The 23,579-nt window shown below is 38.1% G+C and overlaps 3 protein-coding genes, 1 long non-coding RNA gene, 1 other non-coding gene and 1 pseudogene across 8 annotated transcripts; 5 read left to right on the forward strand and 1 right to left on the reverse strand.

The window, feature by feature from the left end:
* Nucleotides 1-4,641: 4,641 nt before the first annotated feature.
* On the forward strand, nucleotides 4,642-13,373 carry LOC104600290 (LIM domain protein). 4 transcript variants are annotated; one of them, XM_088895467.1, is made up of 5 exons: nucleotides 4,645-7,197; nucleotides 7,374-7,565; nucleotides 10,857-11,481; nucleotides 12,027-12,066; nucleotides 12,210-13,373. In XM_088895467.1, the coding sequence occupies exons 1-3, from the start codon at nucleotides 4,925-4,927 to the stop codon at nucleotides 11,422-11,424; spliced, it is 3,033 nt and encodes a 1,010-aa protein (XP_088751593.1). In that variant the 5' UTR covers nucleotides 4,645-4,924; the 3' UTR covers nucleotides 11,425-11,481; nucleotides 12,027-12,066; nucleotides 12,210-13,373. The 4 variants fall into 4 exon arrangements, with proteins under 4 accessions (XP_088751594.1, XP_088751593.1, XP_088751592.1 ...); XM_088895466.1 differs by having other exon boundaries at nucleotides 4,646-7,197; nucleotides 10,857-12,066; XM_010263158.3 differs by lacking the exon at nucleotides 12,027-12,066 and having other exon boundaries at nucleotides 4,646-7,197.
* Nucleotides 11,866-13,373, forward strand: LOC148804210 (elongation factor 2 pseudogene; annotated as a pseudogene).
* Nucleotides 13,374-13,522: 149 nt separating this feature from the next.
* Nucleotides 13,523-16,016, forward strand: LOC104600292 (Tetratricopeptide repeat (TPR)-like superfamily protein). Its single transcript, XM_088895469.1, has one exon. The coding sequence runs from the start codon at nucleotides 13,827-13,829 to the stop codon at nucleotides 15,867-15,869; it is 2,043 nt and encodes a 680-aa protein (XP_088751595.1). The 5' UTR covers nucleotides 13,523-13,826; the 3' UTR covers nucleotides 15,870-16,016.
* Nucleotides 16,017-16,274: 258 nt separating this feature from the next.
* On the forward strand, nucleotides 16,275-19,588 carry LOC104600289 (protein CURVATURE THYLAKOID 1A, chloroplastic-like). Its single transcript, XM_010263157.3, has 5 exons — nucleotides 16,275-16,833; nucleotides 18,159-18,256; nucleotides 18,505-18,612; nucleotides 18,715-18,786; nucleotides 19,298-19,588. The coding sequence occupies exons 1-5, from the start codon at nucleotides 16,674-16,676 to the stop codon at nucleotides 19,361-19,363; spliced, it is 504 nt and encodes a 167-aa protein (XP_010261459.1). The 5' UTR covers nucleotides 16,275-16,673; the 3' UTR covers nucleotides 19,364-19,588.
* On the reverse strand, nucleotides 19,326-23,105 carry LOC148804211 (uncharacterized). Its single transcript, XR_016080734.1, has 2 exons — nucleotides 22,128-23,105; nucleotides 19,326-22,029 (listed from the first exon to the last, which is right to left on the reverse strand). It is a non-coding gene; the product is annotated as an uncharacterized LOC148804211 (long non-coding RNA).
* TRNAM-CAU (transfer RNA methionine (anticodon CAU)) lies at nucleotides 20,181-20,265 on the forward strand. The gene is given in 2 exon segments: nucleotides 20,181-20,218; nucleotides 20,230-20,265. It is a non-coding gene; the product is annotated as a tRNA-Met (tRNA).
* Nucleotides 23,106-23,579: the final 474 nt, after the last annotated feature.

The raw sequence follows: 23,579 nt of genomic DNA on the forward strand, positions 1-23,579 counted from the left end.
CACCAAGAGTTTTAATATAGTCTATTTCTTGCTGTACTTCTAAAAAGAAAGAAAGTCAAAGTCCATCTTAGTTAAGAAATTCTATTTAGAGATAAGGATAAGATTAGATCTGAATTAAGCATTATCCCATTAGGAAATTGGACTTTCTATTTTTGAGAAAAAACTCCTAAGAGGTGTTGGAAACAGCCCCTCCCTCTAAGGCTATATAAAGGGGGGGGGGGAGACTAGCAGTCGAAATCACTCAATCAAGGAGAGAAGAAGTGAAGGAAGGAAGCAGAATTCTTCCTCTCCATCTGGAAGCTGTGATCTCCCCATGAAGTTCGATTAGATTTTATTTTCTGGTTGAAGGTTAAGGAAGCTTTGGTTCTACAAAATTGTGAGATCTAATTGATTTTATTTCAGTTCATTTTTTATGAGTATTTATATATTTTCTGCGATTTATTGTTTAAGATTATTTTATTGATTGAGCAACAGGATACATTGTTCAATCAATAAAATAACCTATTGCCGATTAGATCATCAAATTCGTATATGTTTATTAGATTTAATCTTTGTGGCAAATAACATAAATCGATTATGGACAAGTTTTCGGTTCATGTTATGAAGATATATAATCTGGTTTAAACGAACCGAGCTTGTGTGTTCGTTGACCATAATTGGGTCACTCCAATTCTTAATATTGTTAATAGATTAAACCCTAAGAGCTTGTTTAGGGTTGTCTATTAATAAGAGAAGCAATTAAAGAGCTTGTTTTGATTGCCGAAAATACAAGTAGAGATTGGCTATTAGAGCTTGTTAGTAGCTATAACCAATTTACTCATAAGCACTTGAATTCATCCTTGCATTGATGATCAATTGTAAGAATCAAGGCTGAACTTATCCCTTCAACCGGATGCTGCCTTCTATCGAATTTACCTTTATTTTATTTTATTTTCCTTATCTTTATAACAATCCTCTACTTCGTTCTCTTGGAAATAAATCAACCCAATCCTTGAGGAGACGACCTTGCTCATCACTATATACAAAAATATTTAATTTGAGTAGGATTTTTATTTTTGGTTGGATTCGACACCCACCAGGGGTAAACAATGGGGCTAAGTTGGTTGGTGTGGTGAGCATATCGAGACTTGATTGATTTATATCTATGGCTTCATCAAATTGTCAAATTCATTTAATTCAAGGTGGGGTCACATTAATAAATCAAAGGCTTTGATTTTCTTGTTTCAATGCAACACTATTGCTTAACCATGAATTAGACTCTATTCCTCATAGATTGCTTCTCACATCGTCCTCACACCATGTTCTGGTCACACATTAGGTATTTATTATTCATAGGTCCCAATACAAGGTGGGATGTGGTTGTGAGGAGCGTTCTATAAAGAGCCAGAGCATATCCCAATTCGTTGACCATACCCCAGGAAAAACTTTGGTTATTTTGAAAAAAATAGCCTAGGCTGTTTTGGTAGTTGCTTAAAATGACAACTAATCATGTGTGGATAAAACAATATTTACACTCAACATTCTTTTAAGGGTAAAATACAAAAACCTCCCCTGTAGTTTCACTTTAGCAAAAACCTCCCCTAAATTTTTAAATAAAATAACAAAAACCTCCATTCTATAAATCACCAAGACGGAAAATGTTGAACCAAAGAATCAAATTTTTTCAAATGCATATTTTACCCTTTTGCAAAATAGTTTGCATCTATTTTTATTAAAATACCCTTGTCGACTCCTTTACCGTTTTTTCCTATTTCCTATCCCACTTTATCCAGTCTGAAGAGGAGAAACACAGGAGGAACGCCTCATGCACCTCTTTATCCTCCTTTCCATTTCCATTTTTTCTTTGTTGAAACTCCATTGACTAAAGAAAGCAAACCGCCATGCTGATAATTACAGTTCTAATGTGCTTGTGGAGCATGGAATGCTTCTTTGTTGAACATCTTTCCACCCTAGCCGCCATGTGTGTGAAGTTTTTTTGTTGATTTCGTATGAGTATGAGGCTCCTTTTTTATCCTTAATTCAGCTAGCTGTTGAATTCTTGTGAGACTGTAACTTTATGACCATAACTCCTAATAGAAGTTGTTGCTCTAAGCATCATTTTTAATAATATATGCATGATGTGGATCAGAGCAAAAGAGTGAATACTCTTCCTTAGTCGAACAAATATTTCCTTTATTTAGGGTGAAAGAATCGCATAGATTGGAAGTGTGATTATCAACGTTGATTAAAAAAAATGTGTGGTTAGAAGCATTATTTTCATTAAATGGAATTGAAGTGTGTTAATAGGCAAAAGACACTTTGGGGGAAGGGGATTTAGAAACTTTTGAGTAATGCCCCTATAGAAAGAACTGACCTCTCTAAATAAGATGTGTATAAAAGAGCATACTGAGGCCATCAGATTTACAAAGTGGTGATGATTGATGCCTGAAGCCAATTATGTTGATTGTACCTTTTGATTAATTGACTCTTATAGTTTCTCTTACTATGTTTTCGTTTTAATTATTTACAAGCAAAGCAAATATGAGTTGTTTAAAGGACCAAACTCTCTAGTTTGAATGACCAAATAAAGCAACTCATAACACAAATCCGAAGATAATTCAAGTTTGAATGACTAAATAATTCTTGTGTTTATGTTTACAATTGTGATAGGTGCGGGGAGTATTTCAATCCTAAACCACTTTCTTGAAGCACATTATTGGAACTTGTGAAGTTTAAGTATAACCAAGAATAGCTAGCTTTCCTTCTTCAAGTAGAACAGAGATAAACGACCACCTTGAAAATCCAAATTACATTCAACTGGCAAATGATACAAACATATCCCAACAAAAACATATGAATATTATCTAAAAGAAATTAAGAATTCCAACTGCAATTTATCACTGACTACTTGGGGGATCCGGTCTTATAGCAAGTATTTCCAATGGTTTACTATAAATATAATTGAATGAGAGATTGAATTTTGTGCCTAAATCATGGTCATCCATCTGTCAGTGGGATTTTCGTGATGACCCCATCATGGTTTTTAAAATCGACCCAGAGACCGAACTGGTCAGGGGTCCAGTTATCGAGTTGAACGGTCTGACCATTTGAACCGAACGCTTGGCCTGTTTTGACAAAAAAATAAAAAGAAAATTTAAAAAATAAAAAAAGGTCAAAATCATTTGAACAGTTAACCGCCCGGTTCAACAGTTTGCTGACCAAAATCAACAGTTTTTTGGGGAAAACGAAACCGGTCACCTGACCGGTTCTTGGTTTTTCCGGTCCGACTGCCCGGTCCAGTCTGGTTTTGAAAACCATGGACCCCATCACTATGCTGAATCACACTTTCCCGAAGAAGAAATCCACAAAGAAAAAAATGGGAATGTAAAGGAGGATAAAGAGGCTTGTGCTGCGTTCTTCCAAAACCCTTGTTGCTGCATTCCTCCTCTTAAGATTGGATAAAGTGGGATAGGAAAAGAGGGTAAAGTGGTAGATAGGGGTATTTTAGTAAAAATAAATGCAAATTAATTTGCAAAAGAGTAAAATAGCCATTTGAAAAAAATTGAATTATTCTTGGGATTAGTAGGCTGTACTCCCCCTCAGAAATTTGAAATTATAGCCACCTCCTAGTCTACTAGTAGCCCCCCCTATAAACTGCATCCTACAAGTGGATTTGGCATCAATCCACGGTCAGGATTCATTCTACCCCTAGGGTGGAGCTAAGTTTTTTAGGGGTGGACTGAACAGTTAAAACCCCTTGATTCTTTGGTTAACGTTTGTGATTGACGAAAGAGAGGTTTTTGTTAATTTATTTTAAAATCCCGGAGATGTTTTTGCTAAAGTGAAACTAAAAAGGTGTTTACGATTGTGAGAAACTTCAAGAGGTTTTTGTATTTTATCCTTTAATTGAAAAGACAAAAGAGAACCTCAATGAAGTAAATGATGCGTAGAGGCTCCCTCGGCTATTTTTTCCAAACAGCCAAACTGATATCCGCCCATCCCCGGCCCCAACTCTCAAAGGGAGGAGTTCAAATCTGTGCCCCATGAGGGGGCGCCCCACAACATCCCACAATGCATCCCTGCCTTGTATTTGGAACATCTCCTGATGATGAACTCTCGGGGGAGTGGGGACAACGAATATTTGATGTAGGTCTCCGCATTTCACTCATTAGGGGCTTTTAGGTCAACCCAGGCGATATAGGTCGAGTCCGGATTTGTGGTCTGGCCACGTTTACCCAGCCACACATATGGAACATCGGTTGAGTTGTGGTCATCGATATTTTCAATACACAGTTGGATGAGTGTAGCTAGCAATGTGGTGTGGTCAACAAATCGGAACTTAACTCATATAGTATAGGTTAGGTGTCAAAAGAAACAGCAGAACCCGTGGTGATAGGATCTGCTCCTCACAAATGGGCGCCTCACAGGCACATCCACCGTGTTTCCAATGCATGATAGGATGTGCGTGTGAGGCGCCAATTGTGAGGAGCAGATCTGGTCTCTGCGGCAAACCCTCTTTAGTCTTTATCTGAATTGGGATCTGCTCCTCACAGAGCGCTCCTCACACCGATCTTACCCTATCCCCGCATTCGCTTCTATTTCGTAATTTACTTCCCGCCATTTCTTCCTTTCCAGTTCCCGCTATCAATTAATTAATTATTATTTTTATTATTTTTTTTTGCCTGCAAACAAGGTTCGGAGTTGAAGTTCGAAATCTCTCGAGCATCGTCTAGGCAAGTATGGTAGCAGATCACAGGCACCTGTACGGCAACTGACGATCTAAACGCACCAGACGGCGAGAAGTCGCCACCGTTGGTTAATCGCTGAGCCCGGAGCTCCATCCCGTGATATTAGCAAGTAATATCTGTCTCCCTGCACCAATCTTTCACTACCTTCAATTTTCTATAACCAACATTACTCCCCCCCTTCTCTCTTCCTCTCTATCATGGGAGGAGCTCTTGATTTCTCACAAACTCAAAGGATCGTTTTCCTTATTGACCTCCATCCCCTCCTCCACTTGCAAAACCCTAAGCATTACATCACTTCTGTCATCGACTCTGCTCGAACCTTCCTCACTTTCCCTCCACTCTCCTCCTCCCTCTTCGCATTCAAGCTCTTCTTCTCCTCTCTTTCTCCACTCCTCTCCTCTTCCAAACTCCACCGCCTCCTTGGCAAGTCTGCTGTTTCTTCTTTCTCCTTTGACCGCCCCTCGCAAACTCTGCTTTCGCTTTCTGAAACCCTAAATTCCCTCCCCGCTCTCTCCGGAACCTTAATTTCACCACCTCGAGCGTCTCTTACCTCCAGTTCGTTGCTTCAGCTCATTCACGATTATGCCTGGGAGCCTCGGATTCAAGATTTGATAGGTAAGTCAACAGAGTTACCCACTGTGCGTTCCAACTTGATTCTCCTCTTTTCACCGGCATCTAGATCTCTAAAATGTTTATCCGAGTTCGTGGATGTGAAAATAGACGATGAATCTCTGGTAACCGTAGATGTTTTCTCCGAGAAATTCTTTCAATTGTTTGGCAGTGTTAGCGAAGGATTTGTCGATAGGGATATACACTTCAGTTGGATCGATGTCATTCATGAACAAGATTACGGTGGGGAAAGCGTTGAAAGAGAGGAGCTTGTCTTGGGGAAAATGTTTCTTGGGAAAGGGATTAAGAGGTTGGGTTGGGGCTTCTGTTCAACGGATGCGATTATTGTGGGTTCTGCTCTAATTCCCTTTGGGTTGATTTATCCGAACATCGTTTGCCCTTCGATAGGTTATAATCTTACCAATTGCCCCAAGATTGCTCATGCAGAATTAAATCTTGAGATCTTGGATGTGAATGAGAAGCCCTTAGAATGTAAGGGCTGTGATCTAGAATTGTTTGATTTTAAACTACCATGTCTGCAGAGATCTGATGATGTTTTGCATGCGTTGGAACCTGCGAATTCAGTTGCTGGACGTTGTCATCGAGGGAAAACGTTTTGGGGAGACATTGGTGATGGAATCTTGAATATCCGTGTAAAAGAAGTCCAAAGGAGGAATGACGAAAGCATTAAGATTGATCACCAGTTCAATGATTCTATTCTGGTACATGCGCTCTCAGAGGAACATGGGAAAGGTCAAAAGAAAGAAAGTTCAGATGACTTGTTTGCAGACAAGGTTCTAGAAATGTTATGGATGGAAACGGATGGGTTCATGTCAGTAAAATCCATACCTATCTGGCAGCTGCTTCTTAATTTCCTCTCCAGGGGAGGCTACTGGGCTCTGGTGTCTGTTGCAAAGGATGGGGGGGATTCCTTTATGGGAATCTTAAAGCCATTAACAATTCACACAGCTATCCTTTCCATTGTGAATAGTGGATATTCCTTTTGTGATTCAGTTCATCACTCCAATCAATCTTCTTTTAGTTTGCTTGGGTCTGCCGCAAGGACAGAAAGTGATGTATCTAATGATATTGCCAATTTAAACCATTCAAATGGGCCAACTGCTTCTCAACCTGGGGCTTTGTCTTACAAGATATCATCAGCAACGGATGATGCTAAAAGGAAAAGGAACAGAAAACATCTAAAATCACTTCAAGATTTCACATGGAGTTCCTTTTATCAGGCGGTCCTTAATCACTTTGAGGTGGATCTGGAAGAAGTGTATTTTGCCCGGAAACTTGATACCTCAAAGAAGTTAAGATTCTTGAGGTGCTGGATGAAACAAGTAAAGAAATCTAGTTGCTGTCAAATTGAACGAAATGTGCTGAAGACAGACAGTCATATTCAAAAAGAAATGGAAGGAAAATTTGTTGGGTCACAGCAAGAAGAATGTGACCAGCCCGTTTTGTCCTCCCACTCAAATGGAGAGACTTTATTATCCGGAGATTCTGGAGTGAGGGAAGATGTTGATCCTATTTATTCCTTAGAAAATTTGGAATCTTTCTTTGGAAGTATTCCTCAGAAGATTCAGCATGGTCTTGAATCTGCTGATGTAGATTTGGGTGCTTTAGCAGAGCGGCTTGTTGAGTCATGCATCCGTTGGCTGTATTGGAAGCATGAATTAGAGAACAAGAATCTGACCCACGAGGAGCATATGGATGGTACATGTGCTGGAACAGTTGCTGCTGAACTAATTAAGCTTCTCCTTAAGGAGCCTAAGGATTTGACAGCTAAGTATAAAGGCCATAATCCATCATCCGATCCAAGTTCTGCATTGTACACTTCGGAGAATATAATTAGAGAGTATCCTTTTCACTTTCTTTCCCTCTCTATGCATACGTGCATGTGTATGTTTTCCTGCATGCTTACATCTATAAATTTGGACATCTTTGTATTTTCATCAGCCGAACTGAAGTACTAAAGGTAAAGAGTTACTTCTCAATTATAATTTGCATAACATTTTCCTTGATGTTTAAAAGGTATGAGTTGCAAATTCTGTTTCGGATGGAGATACTCCGCTCAAAGGTGAAAGTAGGTGTTGAAGAGACAATAAAGCAAAAGATGGTAAAGCAGATTTGCTCACTTTTAGATATCATCCAATACCATTTAGCAGGGGGCTTTTTTGGTGATGTTAGCCTTGGTATGTACGCTGGAAGGACCATTAAGAACAGGTATATATCTATGGTTTATACACCCAAATTGATAATGGCTAATTACATATACCATTTCTTCCCTGCTCCCCCACATAAAAAAATTAAAGAAGAAAGAGAGAAAAACTATTATCTACCATTGTTTGAGACCTTGGCTTCGTTTAGGTATGAGGTGACTTTCACACAGTTTGTTCTTAATGCTTGAATTTGGTTGTCTTCTGTCTGAAAAGAGATTTTCTTATGTTTTCCTACATTTTATTTTCCTCATTACTTATCAGCCAAATAACCAGTCACTTTAGAGTAACATGCTATGAAAGCTATTCTTTTTGATGAGACAAGTATAATTACTGTTCAGTTTATAGTGGGTGAGGGGGGATTGTGAACTCAGATTGGTGGTAGACTGGTAGGTCTCCAATATGCTTTGCTGACTTTCCAAGATAAAACATTTAAAAAACTGGAAAACAAAGAATTTATTTTGTAATCAGCTAATAAACCATCATGAAACCCGTATCTCTGCTCATTTAGAAATATTTCATTTCATTATTATCAAGAATGGTTCTTTTCAACCTTCAGACCTTGAACCTATAAAATGTATTGCTGCCTGATGCTTCTTATCTCATTATTTATGGGGAAACCAGTGCTAGGCTATAACTGTTGTCTATATGTTGATGTGATTGAAATGCTTCTTTTTGAGTACTTATTGCATCATCTTAAACTTCAAGAATATTTGGGGGTAAAACTGCTTCCTTTATGGTATAAGAGGTAAGAAGCATGAATTCATCCCCTCTATCCACCCTCACCCCTCAAAAAGGAGAAAAGGAAAGAAAAGCAAAGGAAGAAAATGGAATCAAAGTAGATTTGTTTTGGGAATTCAAGGGTACAGGATAGTAATCAATAATGAGGATTGGGTGGTGAATGATTTCTTGATTCTAAGAAAATGTTATTGTTTTCATTGTACTTTTTTGATCTTATATCATGCCTTTTTAGATATTAAGGGATTAATACTCACTCAAAAGCAAGGATTAAAGTATCGGTATTGGGTATCGTATTGGACCACTTGGATACAGATACGTTTTGGAAACGCATGGATACGGACGAAAAAACATGGAGACGCTTGGATACGCTGGGAAATGCATATAAATTCCATAAATATATTAATAACATTACATTTAAGGTTTATATAGTCAAATTAATGTATAAATACATAGGAAATGTATATTCTAATGGTATCTGTGAATAAATATATTACAATTAATATAGCGGGATGCATAGAAACCATACAATTTTTATTGCTAATGTATTAATCTAGAGTCTTAAAACATATTATATAAATTTTCACAAATTAATACATGTACAAAGCTATTATTTATTTTCTATTGAAGTTCATGTCACAAAACACATGCAACTATTATATGTAATTATTATATCAATTTTTTTTTTCTATTTTTACATTTTAACATTAACAAAGTAATCAACTAAAAATTAATTCTCAAATGTTTGGTAAACAAAATTTTTATTTTTGTAAACAATAAAAATGTTATTATAAAATGAAATTAAAATATCAATTAATAATTTATAAAAAATATAATCTTAACTTAAACTATCTCAAAGATACTAAAATTTCTAAGATACATATTGTATGAAAATTCATAATGTTTAATTACTAAAATTGTTATTTAATTATTAGTATTTTTATTTTATAATTTTATGAAATAAATAATCATTTTTGTAAATAATAAATATGTTTTTATTTAATGCAAATTAAAATATTAATTAATAATTTATAAAAAATTTAAGATACATATCGCATTCAAATTTATAAATTTTAAGTACTAAAATTATTATTCTATTATTAATATTTTTATTTGTATAATTTTTTGAGATTAAAAACTACTTTTTGATGTAAATGTGGATTTGAGAAATTATTTACTCCATTAGTTTACAAAATATTAATTTTGAATAATATTATTTAATCTTTACTTAAAATTGGTGAACATAAATATATGTTATTTGCTAAGACTACATGTAGACATTAAATAAAAAAGAATTTTATTTCATTTACTAACAAAAGTTAACGGTTGTCTTAGTGGCAAACATACATTTTCAAGTCTTATGCGCTGGGTGATTTGGGTTCAAATCGCTTCAGCCGCATTTTTTTTTTTAAATTAGACACGGAATTGTGAAACACAAATCACGTGTGTATCGGTCCGTGTTGGCACGTATCGTCTGATAGAATATGATATGGTCCGGTATGGATGTGTGTCGCTTCGATACGGACGATTCAGGGGATACATACCTATTTGTAGCATTTCCTGTATCTCCCATGAATGATACTGATACGATACGCCCCGTATCGGGCATATCGTGTCGATATTTGAATCCTTGATTCAAAGTAGGTTTGTTTTGTGAACTCAAGGGTCAGGCCAGTAATTGATATTGAGGACCAGGTGTTGAATGATTTCTTGAGTTCTCAGAAATTGATATTGTTTTCACTGTAATTCCTTGATCTTATATCTTGCCCTTTTAGATAACTAGTGTAAGAGCACATGCTATGCACATGAGCAAGATTAAAGGGTAAAAACAAACAACTTATAAGAATGCAAATACTGTGATTTAACTTTTATGTTTTGCACAGACATCAAGGTAAAGCATCTGCTTTATATAGTATAGATAGATGAAGGATCAATACTAAGAGAACTGAAACAGCTTAGGTTTAAGGACACACTTGTTTGCAGTGCCTACCTGCTACTTTCCCTCTATGAAGTTTACAATGCATGGATGGATTCATCTTTGTTGGTTGTCATGTACTTGTGGGAATACATTTTGTTCTATAATGATCTTACTGAGATAAAATATGTTCTCTTTGGGTTCAATTCCTAGGCATGGCACATTGTTTCTATTACTACTTAAAGTGGATACCCCACTTCAGCTTTAAAGCGTGCAAAAAAAAAAAAAAAGTAAAGCACACCTGTAATCTTTTCTGTTCGCTATTAATATCACGTGCAATGCATGTCTCACTTGTATATTAAGTAGCTATGCACCTTATCCGATGCCTCTTTGTTGGGTAAAAGGTATCAGTTATAAATTTCCCCTTTAATGATTGCTGCCTGCAGGCCTCCTATCACTACTCTAGTTTGCCATTGCTTCATAATTCATATTCATTGATGTGGCAATCATTTTGCCCATCTTCTAGCTAAATGACTAAATGTGCTTTATCATTGTCTACTACTTGACCACTGCTCAAGAGAAATACTAGATGATACCTATTCAAAGGAGTTGGTCTAAATCTTGTTTAATTACTTACAATTACAGGTATTCTGATTCTTTAGGAGATGTGGTTCAAAGAATCTACACCCGGATGGACTTATTGCTGTTTGATGATGAGGATGATGAAGCCCCCGGGTCTCTATTCAACAGTGAGGACAGTGATCAATCCAGGAGAATCACACTGGAAAAGAATGAGGTTAATGCGAACTCCAGAGTATGCAGTGAATCTACCTCATCAAGGGATGAGCATCTCCACCCACCGGAAAATCAAAATAAAAGATTAGTAGCAGTTAGAGAGGAGGAGCATGTGCACCAACGGCTAATGGAAGCTCAAGAGAGGAGAGAGAGGGCTCGGAGGTTTTCCTCTTTCACCAGCTGGGTGCCAGATTTGCAAAGAGTGTGGGCGCCAAGGCAGCCAAAGGCTATGGTGAAGGCAGAGTATCTAAGGAAACTTTCAAAGAGAAAGAAAGAACAGCGAGGGGACAGCTACGATGTGGTGTGTGAGACTCCAATGACAGGGAAGAAACTATCATGCACACGAGGGAGCACTGGGGATGTGGTTAACTCCAGTGGGTCAGTGTCCAAGGCTTTGTTTCAGGATGAAGGCAGTTAAATGTAGAGCATCATTGCTTGATGGTCCTGTGGAACAACAATATTGCATGCTTGTCAGGTGGGGCTTGCATAATGGCTCCTTACGAAGAGAAAATGTGGTTTTAAAAGAGTACTAATTGTAGTTGGAGATTCCAAGTGCCCTGCTGCGTGATTCATGTTCTTGGAAACAGCTAATGTTAACCAATAACCAACTAGTTTTTGAGTTTCCACTGTATTTCTAATAAATAATTTTAGTTTGCTACACAATCTGGGAAAAACTTTTACTGGTGCAGTATATCTGTCAAGGAATCACTAGTTTTTTTTTTTTTTTTGGATAGTGGAGGAATCACTAGGTTGAGTAAGCTTTAAACATGGGATGCACCTGATTTTCTTAATTTCCTTATTGGATAGACCCAAAGAGATTTTTCATGTTAATTTTTGACTTGATATGTTTCTTATAGCAATGAACTTGTACACTGAAAGTTGTAATCTTCTTTCTTTCTTTCTTTCTTTTTGTAGACAGTTCAGGTAGTATTTTTAGTTTGGATTTGTTTAGATACTAATTTTCCAATGAAGAATTCTAAAGAAATTTCTATCATTTCATGTCTTTGTACCAACCTTCAGATGATGCCCTTAAACTTGCACTTCCCCAAAAGAAATAAAGGTGCAGAGATCCCCTTTTGATACAAGTCCTTTATGTTTTCCTTGCTGAGTTCTTATTGTGGATTTTCTGAGCTTGCATTTTAATTTTATAGCCCCTGGATGTCTATGTATTATCCTGATGTGTTTTTTTGGTGCAATTGGCAGGGAAGTCTCTACCCACTACCCTGACTGATTCTCTTGTGGCATCAGTTGTTATCATTGCTCAAGAAGTTGCAGGAGACATTTGAATGACAGATACTCACCAGGAGGAATCTGAACATGGCATTAGCATTACTATTAAATCTACTGGAATTTCTCTGTACTATGAGATGTCTGATGATCTGAAGAACTTGAAGGGAGAAAGGCAGGGGAATGAGTATCTCATCAGCCTCATTGATTCTCCTGGGGATGTTGACATATCATCTGAGGTCACTGCTGCTCTCCGCATTACTGATGCTGCATAGGTGGTGTTTGATTGCACTGAGGGTGTATGTGTTCAAACCGAAACTTTCCATCAACCAAACCCTTGGTGAGAGGATTAGGCATGTCTTGACTGTAAACAAGATGGACAGGTGCTTCCTTGAACTTTAGGTCGATGGAGAAGAGGCTTATTAAACTTTCCAAAGAGTTACTGGGAATGCCAATGTGATCATGGCTACATATGAAGACCCTCTCCTTGGTGACGTCTAGGAAACACCCAGAGAAAGGGACAGTTACCTTCTCTGCTGGGTCTGCATGGCTGGGCTTTCACCGTTACCAACTTTGCTAAGATGTATGCTTTCAAGTTTGGCGTAAATGAGGTAAAGATGATGGAGAGACTCTGGGGTGAGAACTACTTTGACCCTGCTACCAGGAAGTGGACCAACAAGAACACTGGTTCTACCTGCAAGCGTGGTTGTGTTCAGTTTATTATGAACCTATCAAGAAAACCATCGGTATCTGCGTGAATGATCAGAAAAGACAAACTGTGGCCCATGTTGCAAAAGTTGTGTCACCATGAAGTCTGAGGAGAAGGAATTGGTCGGAAAAGCCTTGATGAAACGTGAACGCAGACATGACTCCCTGCTAGTAATGCCCTATTGGAAATGATCTTTCACCTCCCTTCACCTGCAATTTTGCAAAGGCTTAGAAATACCATGTACGAGGGGCCTCTTGATGATATTCATGCTAGGAACTGTGATCTTCAAGGGCCTCTAATGCTTTATGTATCAAAATATCTGATCATGATACTAACCCTAACATATGTACTTTATTATTTATATTCTGTTACAAAAGATTGCTCCAAACCGTTTTCCTAATTAATTAATGTTTTTAAGTTTGGTTACGGCTTTTTATTTGGCACACTTTCGGTTAAGACGTTAGTCGTTAGACGTGTCAAAAGTAATTTAAGTATCTTTTCTTACATTCTCGTTTCATGTTTGAAGAAGTATCTTCTTTTATGTACATCGTTGAGGTATGGAGCTGCAGACGGCAAGCCTGAAATTGGGTCTAAGAGATTTGTTTGCTCATCCAGGCATCCACCATGCAAATACAGAGAAAGAAAACCTGTACTGCTAGCGTTGCTTTTTATTTAAATTGGCGGTCATTTTCAAGCTCGAAGATCGGGTTTTAGCCTTCAGCTTCAACGACGAAGTTGAAGCACTGCTCTTGTTTGATGGAAACAATGTGGCTACAACTACGAACAAGTTCGTTACAGTCGCTATACGGTTCGAGGGCACACCCATGTCGGAGATATTGACCTTCTATTTTTCCCTTTGAAGTTTGAATTGCCCATCGTCATTCATGAAAGCGATATCTAGCTCCATTTTTATTTCTCGCCGGCTATCGACCACAAAGCAGAATTTACTGTCCTCTTTCAGAAAATCTGAACCATTTCAAGTGAACGCAACAACTATCGCTGAGGATATTTTTGGTAGGATTTTAGACAAATACCTAGATATCTCAGAATTGAAGAAGCTCCATTCCAAGATCATTGTCCACCAAGATATCCGCTTGAACCCATCTCTCGGCATCAAATTGATGAGAGCCTATGCTGCCTGTGGAGAACCCACATTTACACGGCACGTATTCGAAGAAATTCCACATAAAAATATCATCTTCTTCAATGTCATGATTAGAAGCTATGTCAACAATCACATGTACCGAGATGCTCTCCTTATTTACATAAACATGTCAAGCCATGGAGTTCAACCTGACAACTACACTATCCCCTGTGTCCTTAAAGCCTGTTCATGCTCAGAGGATTTGCGGCTCAGAGGGCAAATCCACGCCACAAGTGTAAAACTTGCGCTTGACTTGAATCTCTTCGTCGGGAACGGTTTGATTTTCATGTATGGGAAGGGTAATTGTTTAATTGAGGCTCGTCGGATTCTTGATGGAATGCGTCATAGAGACGTGGTCTCTTGGAATTCAATGGTTGCTGGATATGCACAGAATGGGCGGTTCGATGAAGCATTGGAGGTTTGCAAGGAGATAGAGTTGCACAGGCTGAAACCTGATGCAGGTACCATGGCAAGCCTTCTGCCAGCTGTGACACATACCTCTTCTGCCAACGTTCTATTTGTAGAGGGAATGTTCAGAAAGATGCCTATAAAGGGTTTGGTTGCTTGGAATGTGATGATAGCTGTTTATGTAAACAATTCTATGCCTGCAGAGGCCGTGGAGCTCTTTTCACAGATGGAAAGAAGTGGAATGGAACCTGATGCAGTTACTATTGCTAGTGTTCTTCCCGCATGTGGGGACCTCTCTGCTCTGGGGCAGGGGAGAAGGATACATGATTATGTTGTTAGGAAGAGACTCACTCCAAATCTTTTCCTGGAGAACGCATTAGTTGACATGTATGCTAAATGTGGGTGTTTACAGGATGCAAGGGAAGTGTTTGATGGGATGCAGGGACGTGATGTTGTGTCCTGGACTAGTATGATTTCAGCTTATGGCATGCATGGACAAGGCCGGGATGCGGTAGCTCTGTTCACAAAAATGCAACACTCCGGTCTTACCCCGGATCATATTGCATTTGTGTCCGTTCTCTCAGCTTGCAGCCACACTGGTCTACTGGATGAGGGACGGTATTACTTTAGATTAATGACGGAGGAATATATGTTGGTTCCTAGGATAGAGCATTTTTCTTGCATGGTTGATCTGTTAGGACGTGCAGGTCATGTGGACGAGGCGTATGACTTCATCAAACAGATGCCCATGGAACCAAATGAAAGAGTATGGGGGGCATTACTCAGTGCTTGCAGAGTTTACTCAAATATGACTCTTGGGTTGATTGCCGCTGATAAGCTTTTCGAGTTGGTTCCTGAGCAAGCTGGGTATTATGTCTTGTTATCAAACATATATGCCAAGGCCGGTAGATGGAATGATGTCACAACTGTTAGATCTATGATGAAAAGCAGAGGAATCAAGAAGCTGCCTGGATGCAGTAATGTTGAACTCAGTGATCGGGTGCACACATTCCTTGCAGGTGACAACTCTCATCCCCAGTCCAAGGAGATTTATGCGGAGCTTGATGTATTACTGGGGAAGATGAAGGAGGCAGGTTATGTCCCTGAGACTGATTCTGCCCTTCATGATGTGGAGGAGGAGGATAAGGAAGGACACCTGGTTGTGCACAGTGAGAAGTTGGCCATTGCTTTTGCTATTATAAATACTGGGCCTGGGACGCCAATCAGGATTACAAAGAACCTCCGTGTGTGTGGAGATTGCCATGTTGCTGCCAAGCTCATCTCCAAGATTGCTGAACGTGATATCATAGTCAGGGACACGAATCGGTTTCACCATTTCAGGAATGGGGTTTGCTCATGTGGTGATTACTGGTGAAGTGAGTCCATGGCTCTAGCGCATGGGTAGTAGAATCAATTCCTCAGCAAATGGTTATTTATCATCTGCGGCAACCTGTGCCAAGAAGATGACTTTTTTCATCATTCATTTTTATTTATGCAATTGATCAAGCTTTGCATTGGTTGATAATTGTTTTCCTCGATTTCTCAATCCTCAATGGTTTTCGTCTGCATGAAGATAAGGAGTGGGTTAGATTCCAATCAGACGCGAATTATCCCTGATTCCCTGTATAAAAGGGTTCTCCGAATGGTCTTAACCTAAGATTATTTCTTCTTTAGTTTGATCAGATAATCATGACCATCTGATGGGGCAGGTAATACGGTTGGTCCACATATCTAGCAGGGAATGCATATATCTATCAAAAAGAAATTGATATAACAAATAAACATAAGCTGTGGTGCTATAATACAACAGGGCCCTTTTCTTAGGAGGGGTGAGACCGAGATTCAGAGAGAGAGAGAGAGAGAGATCTGCAGTGGGTGCTGCCGAGCAGAAACTAAAGGCTCCGAAAGGACGCGTAGATTTTAGATAGGAAGGCAGCCAATCAGGAGGGTCTTGTATTCCACGTGTCGATAGGTGGAAATAGCGTCAGGAGTAGGAGTTTTGGATAGGGAAAAAAATGGATGGACCAAAGAAAGATAGTTTTGCAAGAAACTAAGCATTTTGTTCCGTAAGCAGCACAGCAGTAGAGAAAGTAGGAAGAACTGAAGAAGGAATAGAGAAGGAGAGAAAGGTCAACGAGGCAGCCAGCGCGCGAGAAAGAGGCTGTTTGTTTAGGAGGTCATGGCGACGGCGTACGCAGGCGCATCCTCGATGACGGCAGCGGTACTGGGGCCTCGTCTCCCCCGTACCAAGTGTTCAACTTCAAGCAGCTCTTCCTTGCCTTACCTCCCACCTCGCCCGGCCACTCACTCCTTCTCGACCTCTTTCTTGCACGTCTCAGGTTATTCTAATGTCTCTCTCTCTCTCTCTCTCTCTCTTTCTTTCTTCTCTGTTGTCATTAATCAAGCGAGACAAGTAGTATATCTTGCATTAAATTTAAACCACAACTTCTGTGAATTGATGTAATTCTGACTAGTAATTCAGTTTGTTTCTCGCTGGTGATTACCGTAATTTTTGCTGTAATCTGTTCTGCAAGTTCATTCGCTTTTCCTTGGAAGCCAAAACACAAAACATGGTATTAATACACTAATTAAGGCTATAGCTACACAATCCAAGTTTATAGATTAGAGTGATTCCAGTTTTCTCAGAATGCGCTCTTTATTCTATTAAAATTCCACTCCACAATATGTGTTTCATACATTTTACTTGAAGTGCGAGGCAATATTCAGAAATGGGTGTGTCGTGATATCTTAAATATTTGCCCGGCCAACCCAGATTGATACATCAGTCTATTACTAGAATGAAGCAGGAAACTAATCACATTGAAGCTTCAGCAGAAAGTTCCATGGTAGTTGTTCATTGTGGTGAGAAAAGGAATGTGTCAGTATGTAATTTTGCATTGCCTCCATACTGGTTGTAGATTTGGAAAATCATCTGGCTTTCCTGAGAATATTTTCTTTCATGTTTACGTCATCTTTGGACACTGATGGTGTTAAAATTGCCAAGCCTGAAGCTATGAAATGTGGGCTTATAATTTTTTTCACTTCAGCCTTACCATTTGGAACTGGAGCAAAAGGGAGTTCCAGCTTTGTACAAAAGCTTCAATCCAATCATTAATGAGATCTGACTTTTTTTTTACCTATGTTTTATCTGTAGCCAGCATTTGGCTTCTCGGTTCAATTTTTTCCACTGTTCTGTTCTTTTTGTTTCCTTATCTCAATACAAATATTTAGGTTGTCTGGTTGATAGAAAATGAGAAAGAAATAGAAAGTTGGGGCAAAGTTCTTAACAAATTTCACAAATTTTGTTAAGAATTTTCACCCAACTTTCTGTTTCTCTCTTATTTTCTATTAAACCAAACATAACCTTCAGAAAAGTTCAGGAATAATCATTGTTTTACAATATTTCGATCAATCTATGTAGCTAAATTGACACGTTATGAATACTGTATCTCTTTCCATGACTAAAGGGGCATCAATGTGTGCTTTGTCCTTTTTTTCTGTGGATTTGTGCTAAGTACGTCTTAGAATCTGAGCTTTATTTCATAACCAACGGAATGTCATAATATTTCAAATCCTTTGCTGTAGTTTTAGAAACTGAGCTTCTCTAAAATCCTAATACTAGTACTAAAGGTGTGTTGTATTTTTGGGTTCTTTTTTGAAACAGAGAATCGCAGGTTTCCTTCACTTCAAACCAGAGCTTCTTCAGACGAAACATCTGGTTCAGTTGAAGTTGGAGAGGTATTCACAGATTTGAAGGAGAAGGTGGGTGACCCAACTATCTTGCATCTGTATCATTGAGTTAAACATAGGAGTCATTATGTTCGGATTGTCACATCCCATCAGTTTTACTATGTAGACAGGATGTGGTCCCTGAATCACATTTGATCATGTGAGGTTGGAACTACTATTGGTTGGCTTTGACAGTCCTAGTATATTAATCCATCTTTTTCCTACTAATATATTCTTTACTCGATTCTGAAATTATGCTTCTTTTTTGTTGCCATTTAAAGTGGGATGCTCTTGAAAACAAGTCGACAGTACTACTTTATGGAGGTGGGGCTATAGTTGCAGTTTGGCTATCTTCCATTGTGGTTGGTGCCATCAATTCAGTTCCTTTGGTATGTATTTTTTTTGCCTTTTCAATTGAAATAAAGTGTTATATTACTTCTTGTTTCTGGATGTTGCATGAATTACAGACTCGGTTCTTTTTCTGTTAACAGCTTCCAAAGATCATGGAATTGGTAGGCCTAGGATACACTGGTTGGTTTGTATACCGATACCTTCTCTTTAAGGTAAGAATGTTAAACTGAAACACCGGTCCGTCGACTGTGAGACATCTGGTAGAAAATGCTTCTAATTTACGAGCATGGATTATAAAACTTGGATCATTTATCACTCAATATGATCAACATACCTACAGGCATTGCTTGCTGACTCGAGTTGATTCCACTACTAAATTTGTGGAGCAGTCTCATTGTGATGATTCCAAGTGTCCATGACTCCATCAGTCAAGCAACAGACTCTTCCATTTAGTGTTTTAATGAATCTAGAGTCCTGGTCCGATAGCAGAATAACCAGGCCTACTATATTAATATGGAGTCAAAATACTGTGGATGTTGTGAATGCTGTTTGGGCAACAAAATTTTGTTTTCTCATGGGAATATATTCCAAGAACCCAGGGTTGCTGACATAATATCTCACCTTGACAATTGATAAATATTATTTTCTTAATTGACAATACAAGTTAATGTCTATAATGCTGGTTTTGCAAATATATTTTAACAAATGTACATGTATTTTCAGTCAAGCAGAAAGGAACTAGCTTCAGATATTGAGGCCTTGAAGAAAAAGATTGCTGGGAGTGAATAGAAAGGCAGATAAGTTGAATGACAAAGCTTATCCTACATAGTTTGGCTCGTTGTTTCAAAATGGTTCTTTCTAGATCTCTTATGTAAGAGGCCTTTGAATCTTGTACTGTAAGCGCAGTTCTCTTTGTTTTCTTTTAGCTTTGTACCAACCAGCTAGTTTCTTCTTGGAGTGACAGCTGGTGGTTTTCTTCAGAAATAATTCCAAAGCTTGTTTGTTGGTTGAGGCTGAGAAGGTTTACCATCAACCCGGATTAGCATTCTAATTTCACCACCATGTTAAAAACTGACGTGCTAGAGAAATGGGACTGTCACAGAGCACAAATTAAACATACTACAAAAAGTGGCAATCCATGGGGATACTGCATTTGCATTTTCTCGGATTGACGATTTGAATTTTTGGGTGATTATTAATCTTATGGTTTAATCTAGGTTTTAGGCCCCGTTTGGTTCACGGGAATAGGATCTGGAATCGGAACCGGAATGGGCTATTCCAATACCCACTGTTTGGTTGGGCAGAATCAGAATCCCATTCCCATTCCTGCTGGAATGGCATTCCCCCATTTGAGGGAATGGCCTGAAATTTCATTCCTGCTGATTTTAATTCATATTCTCATTCCTATCTGAACCAAACAAATTATGGGAATGGACCATTCCAATTCTGATTCCGACTGTGAATCAAACGGACCCTTAGTTTTGGATGATCTTTCAAGAAAAAAAATTAAAAAAAGGAAATAATTGGATTAAAACCGGGTTGATAATTGGCATGAGATGAGAGTTTTGGATATGAGGATTAATTTATTTTAAAACTAATATACAGTGGGGTGGTGGCGCAGTTGGCTAGCGCGTAGGTCTCATAGCTTTAGAATTATCCTGAGGTCGAGAGTTCGAGCCTCTCTCACCCCAAGTCTTTGTGTTTTTGAAACGTATTTTTATTACCATTTTTTTGTGCTTTTATGCTATTTGAAAAATTGAACTTTGTATGGTTTTTTGGTTGAAAAATGTGAATTAGCAGGTCAAATGGGTGGGTTAGGGTGGTCAGGGTTAGAGTGATTCACATAATCCACTTGGACCCACTAAACATGGTGGCAAAAGGGTTAATAGGTCAAATGGGTGTGGTTTGGTACTCAACCCACACCCTACCCACCCATTTGCCACTACATGTTGGGCGAGGCAATAATGGGTCGGGTTAGGGTCATATTAGGATTTTGATTCTTTAATCGGAATTGGGGTCGGGTTGGGTTTGATTTATGATTGATTATTCACCCCGCTGGATCATGATATCCCTTCATGTATATGGTGTTCTTGTAACTTCATTTCTAACTCCATTAGCCTTTAGCACTGAAGTTTGGGATTTTTCTTTTGGATTTCATTTGAGGACTACAGAACGGGGGTAGACCATCCCCCAACCCAAGTGGCTTACCAACTAGTTAGTTGGTACCTTGCAAAGTTTGGGATTTTTTTACAAGTTGGTTTTGATTTTCTTTCTTTTTCTATTAGAAAAAGTGATACGTTGGAAGCAGCACTAAAACAGCAAACCTTGCAGCATTTGAATCTCAGTATAAGATCTTTGACGATAGTTTCTTGGCTTCTCAATCTTGATGGAGGTCTTTCCCTTGAAAAATAGAGGAAGTAGGGAAGAAAGAACTGGTGTCTTCTGATTTGGAGGTTTTTCTATTAAAGTGGAAGATTTTAGTGTTCAGGGGATGAGATTGTAGAAACAGAGTTCTCTTTCTGAGCAAAGCAAGAGATTGTAGGAAAAGACGAGTGAGAGCATCCCTAATAATACGATTGGTGAGCCAGTTATTCCCACAAGAAAGGTCATGGAAAGCCTGGAGATGTTTCGTTCATTTGCAACATCTCCAATTGAGCAAGTTCAGAAGGTTAGGCAGCCAAAAGGTAATCAGGAACTCCTGTACAATTACTTGAGAAAAATCATGTGAAGGAACCTTTTGGGAATTCCAGCAAGGCAGATTTTGATGTTGGTTCATTGATGAAGATGGTAGACAACCATGGCTTTGGTAGTTCTCTAAAGCACAATGTTACCGAGTTGGGTTTGTCAGATGAAGGAAAAATCTATGAAGGAATCTTAATGGTGTATGTGTCTGGGTTTCTAAGGGTTCCTGGGAATTGAGAAGGTCATTTGGTTCTACACCAATCTCTTCCCCTGCTACAAAGTTTAGAGACCTAATTGTTGAGGTAGGGGGTAGATTTCCTGGAATCGATGAACTATTGGCTTTTGGTGTAGTAGTGCTTTTGAGAGGTTCAAAAACAAAGGAGGTAGCATGAGGTTGCAATCAGAGTTTGCAATGACTGGTTCACGTAATGTCTCTGATTTGCTTTTGCATTCTAAACATAACTGACTAATTGAGAATGAAAAATTGCGTCCAACTTTGTACCAGTCTCTTCCATAGATTCCGATAGATCTATGCAAGTAAGAGGGGATTTTCCATCAGAGAACAAAGTGGAAATTCTAACAGCCTCGTTTCTCTCAGTCAACACTTCTTTCTCGGTGATGGGTTCACCTTGAACGATGCAGAAATGGTCGGAGCCATGGAATTCTTTGATCCCTTTGAAACCGATGGCGACCTTGCCCTCACCAGCTTAAAGTTGTGATCTTCTTCATTCTCTTTTTGCTCATAGGAAACTCGGGGAGACGTTAGTCCTTCCCTGCAACTCGAATTCCTTCTCGTGAAATCAGAGTTACATTTATCAAAGATGAATTAGGAAAAAAGTCAATATCCATGATGAGAGAGGCAATAGTCCACCTTTTTTCTTCTCAGACGATGAGAGAAGCAACAACCAGTGAGAAGTTACGGACTGTACTCCGACTGCTCTTTTTCTTAGACGATGGGAACAATCTTCATGAGCATCCGACTGTTTTTCTTCTCAGACGAAGGTACGAGAGAAGTAGCAACTGGTGAGAAGTTGCGGATTGTTCTTCTTCTCAGACGCATCCCGTTCTTCTTCAAGTTCTCAAACGAAGGGGAAGCAGCGGCCAATGGAGAAAGAAAGTATCGGCTAATGCTTGGGTTTTGGGTTGAAGATTGACAGGGTAATTTTGATATATCGCAAAATGGACCGAATATAATGAAGGGTAAATGGTAAATTAACGCTGTCCGTTAGTCAAATTACCGTTATCTCACTGACATGGTGAGTTTTGAACGTTTCAAAAAGTTAGTGATGGATTTAAGAGAATTCAGAAAAAGTGATGGTGAATTTTAGACAATTTCTTTAATTTTTAAAATTTCAAAATGTGTTAAAAATATAATTAAAAGATTGCGGGCCAGTATCAAATTGAATCCGATTTGATTGGGTTGGATCGATGTAAACATTGGAGGATTGTGTTAGAATGAGTTGAGGCAAAAGTTTCGACTTTCGACATTATGCGTTATAGAATTGTCCTGTTAGTATTTACAATGGATAATTCCAAAAAATCTTTGGCTGTCTACCTTTGAGGGCTTTGGCTGCCATCACGGCTCTCAGCCTCTCACTGCATATTTGCATAACACATTGGTTCAGTCACTGATATAAACCAACTTTGCTTTCTTTTCTTCGTCTGATTCGAGCAGAAACCTTTCATCCTCATCTCAGCTTCAATCAATGTCGTTTCTGTCAAAGTTTCGCCTCTTGTCGTTAGAGGTGTTCACGGTTTGGTTTTTGAAACAGAATCGGGGAAAACTGGTAATCAAATAATTGGTTAATCGGTTGACCGATTCAGTTAACCATAAGTTTAATTCGTTGATTTGTCGGTTTTTTATTATTTACAATTTATATTATAATATAATATTATATTTAAATAATAAATAATATATTATATATTATATATTATAAATATATATTTATATATAATGCATATTTATTAATTTATAATATATAGAAAATTTCAAAAAAAATTTATTTCAAATTATTTATAGAAATAAAATATTAACCATAATAATTAGTTTAGTAATTAAAATCTATGAATTTGTATAGGATATGTATCTTATAAATTTTAACAAATTTGATATACTTTAAGTTAATATTATATTTTTGTGAATTATTAATTAGTATTTTAATTTGCATTTGAGAATTTAATATTTAGTTGTTTTTTGTTAATGTTAAAAAATTAAAATAGTAAAAAAATAACTGATGTAATAATTAAAATATATGCACATGTGTTTAGTGTCTTGGACTCTTGATTAATGCATTATAAATAAAATTATATGATATTTAGGCAT

This window comes from Nelumbo nucifera, chromosome 1, assembly GCF_055504915.1.
Source record: "Nelumbo nucifera cultivar China Antique chromosome 1, China Antique-T2T, whole genome shotgun sequence".
Lineage (NCBI taxonomy): Eukaryota > Viridiplantae > Streptophyta > Magnoliopsida > Proteales > Nelumbonaceae > Nelumbo > Nelumbo nucifera.

Coding starts and splice junctions, on each gene's coding strand:
- LOC104600289 (XM_010263157.3), top strand. CDS start 16,674: ATGGCGACGGCGTACGCAGGCGCATCCTCGATGACGGCAGCGGTACTG. Junction 18,257..18,504: donor TCACAGATTTGAAGGAGAAG/GTGGGTGACCCA, acceptor TGCCATTTAAAG/TGGGATGCTCTTGAAAACAA. Junction 18,787..19,297: donor ACCGATACCTTCTCTTTAAG/GTAAGAATGTTA, acceptor ATGTATTTTCAG/TCAAGCAGAAAGGAACTAGC.
- LOC104600292 (XM_088895469.1), top strand. CDS start 13,827: ATGAAAGCGATATCTAGCTCCATTTTTATTTCTCGCCGGCTATCGACC.
- LOC104600290 (XM_088895467.1), top strand. CDS start 4,925: ATGGGAGGAGCTCTTGATTTCTCACAAACTCAAAGGATCGTTTTCCTT. Junction 7,198..7,373: donor TCGGAGAATATAATTAGAGA/GTATCCTTTTCA, acceptor GATGTTTAAAAG/GTATGAGTTGCAAATTCTGT. Junction 7,566..10,856: donor GGAAGGACCATTAAGAACAG/GTATATATCTAT, acceptor TTACAATTACAG/GTATTCTGATTCTTTAGGAG.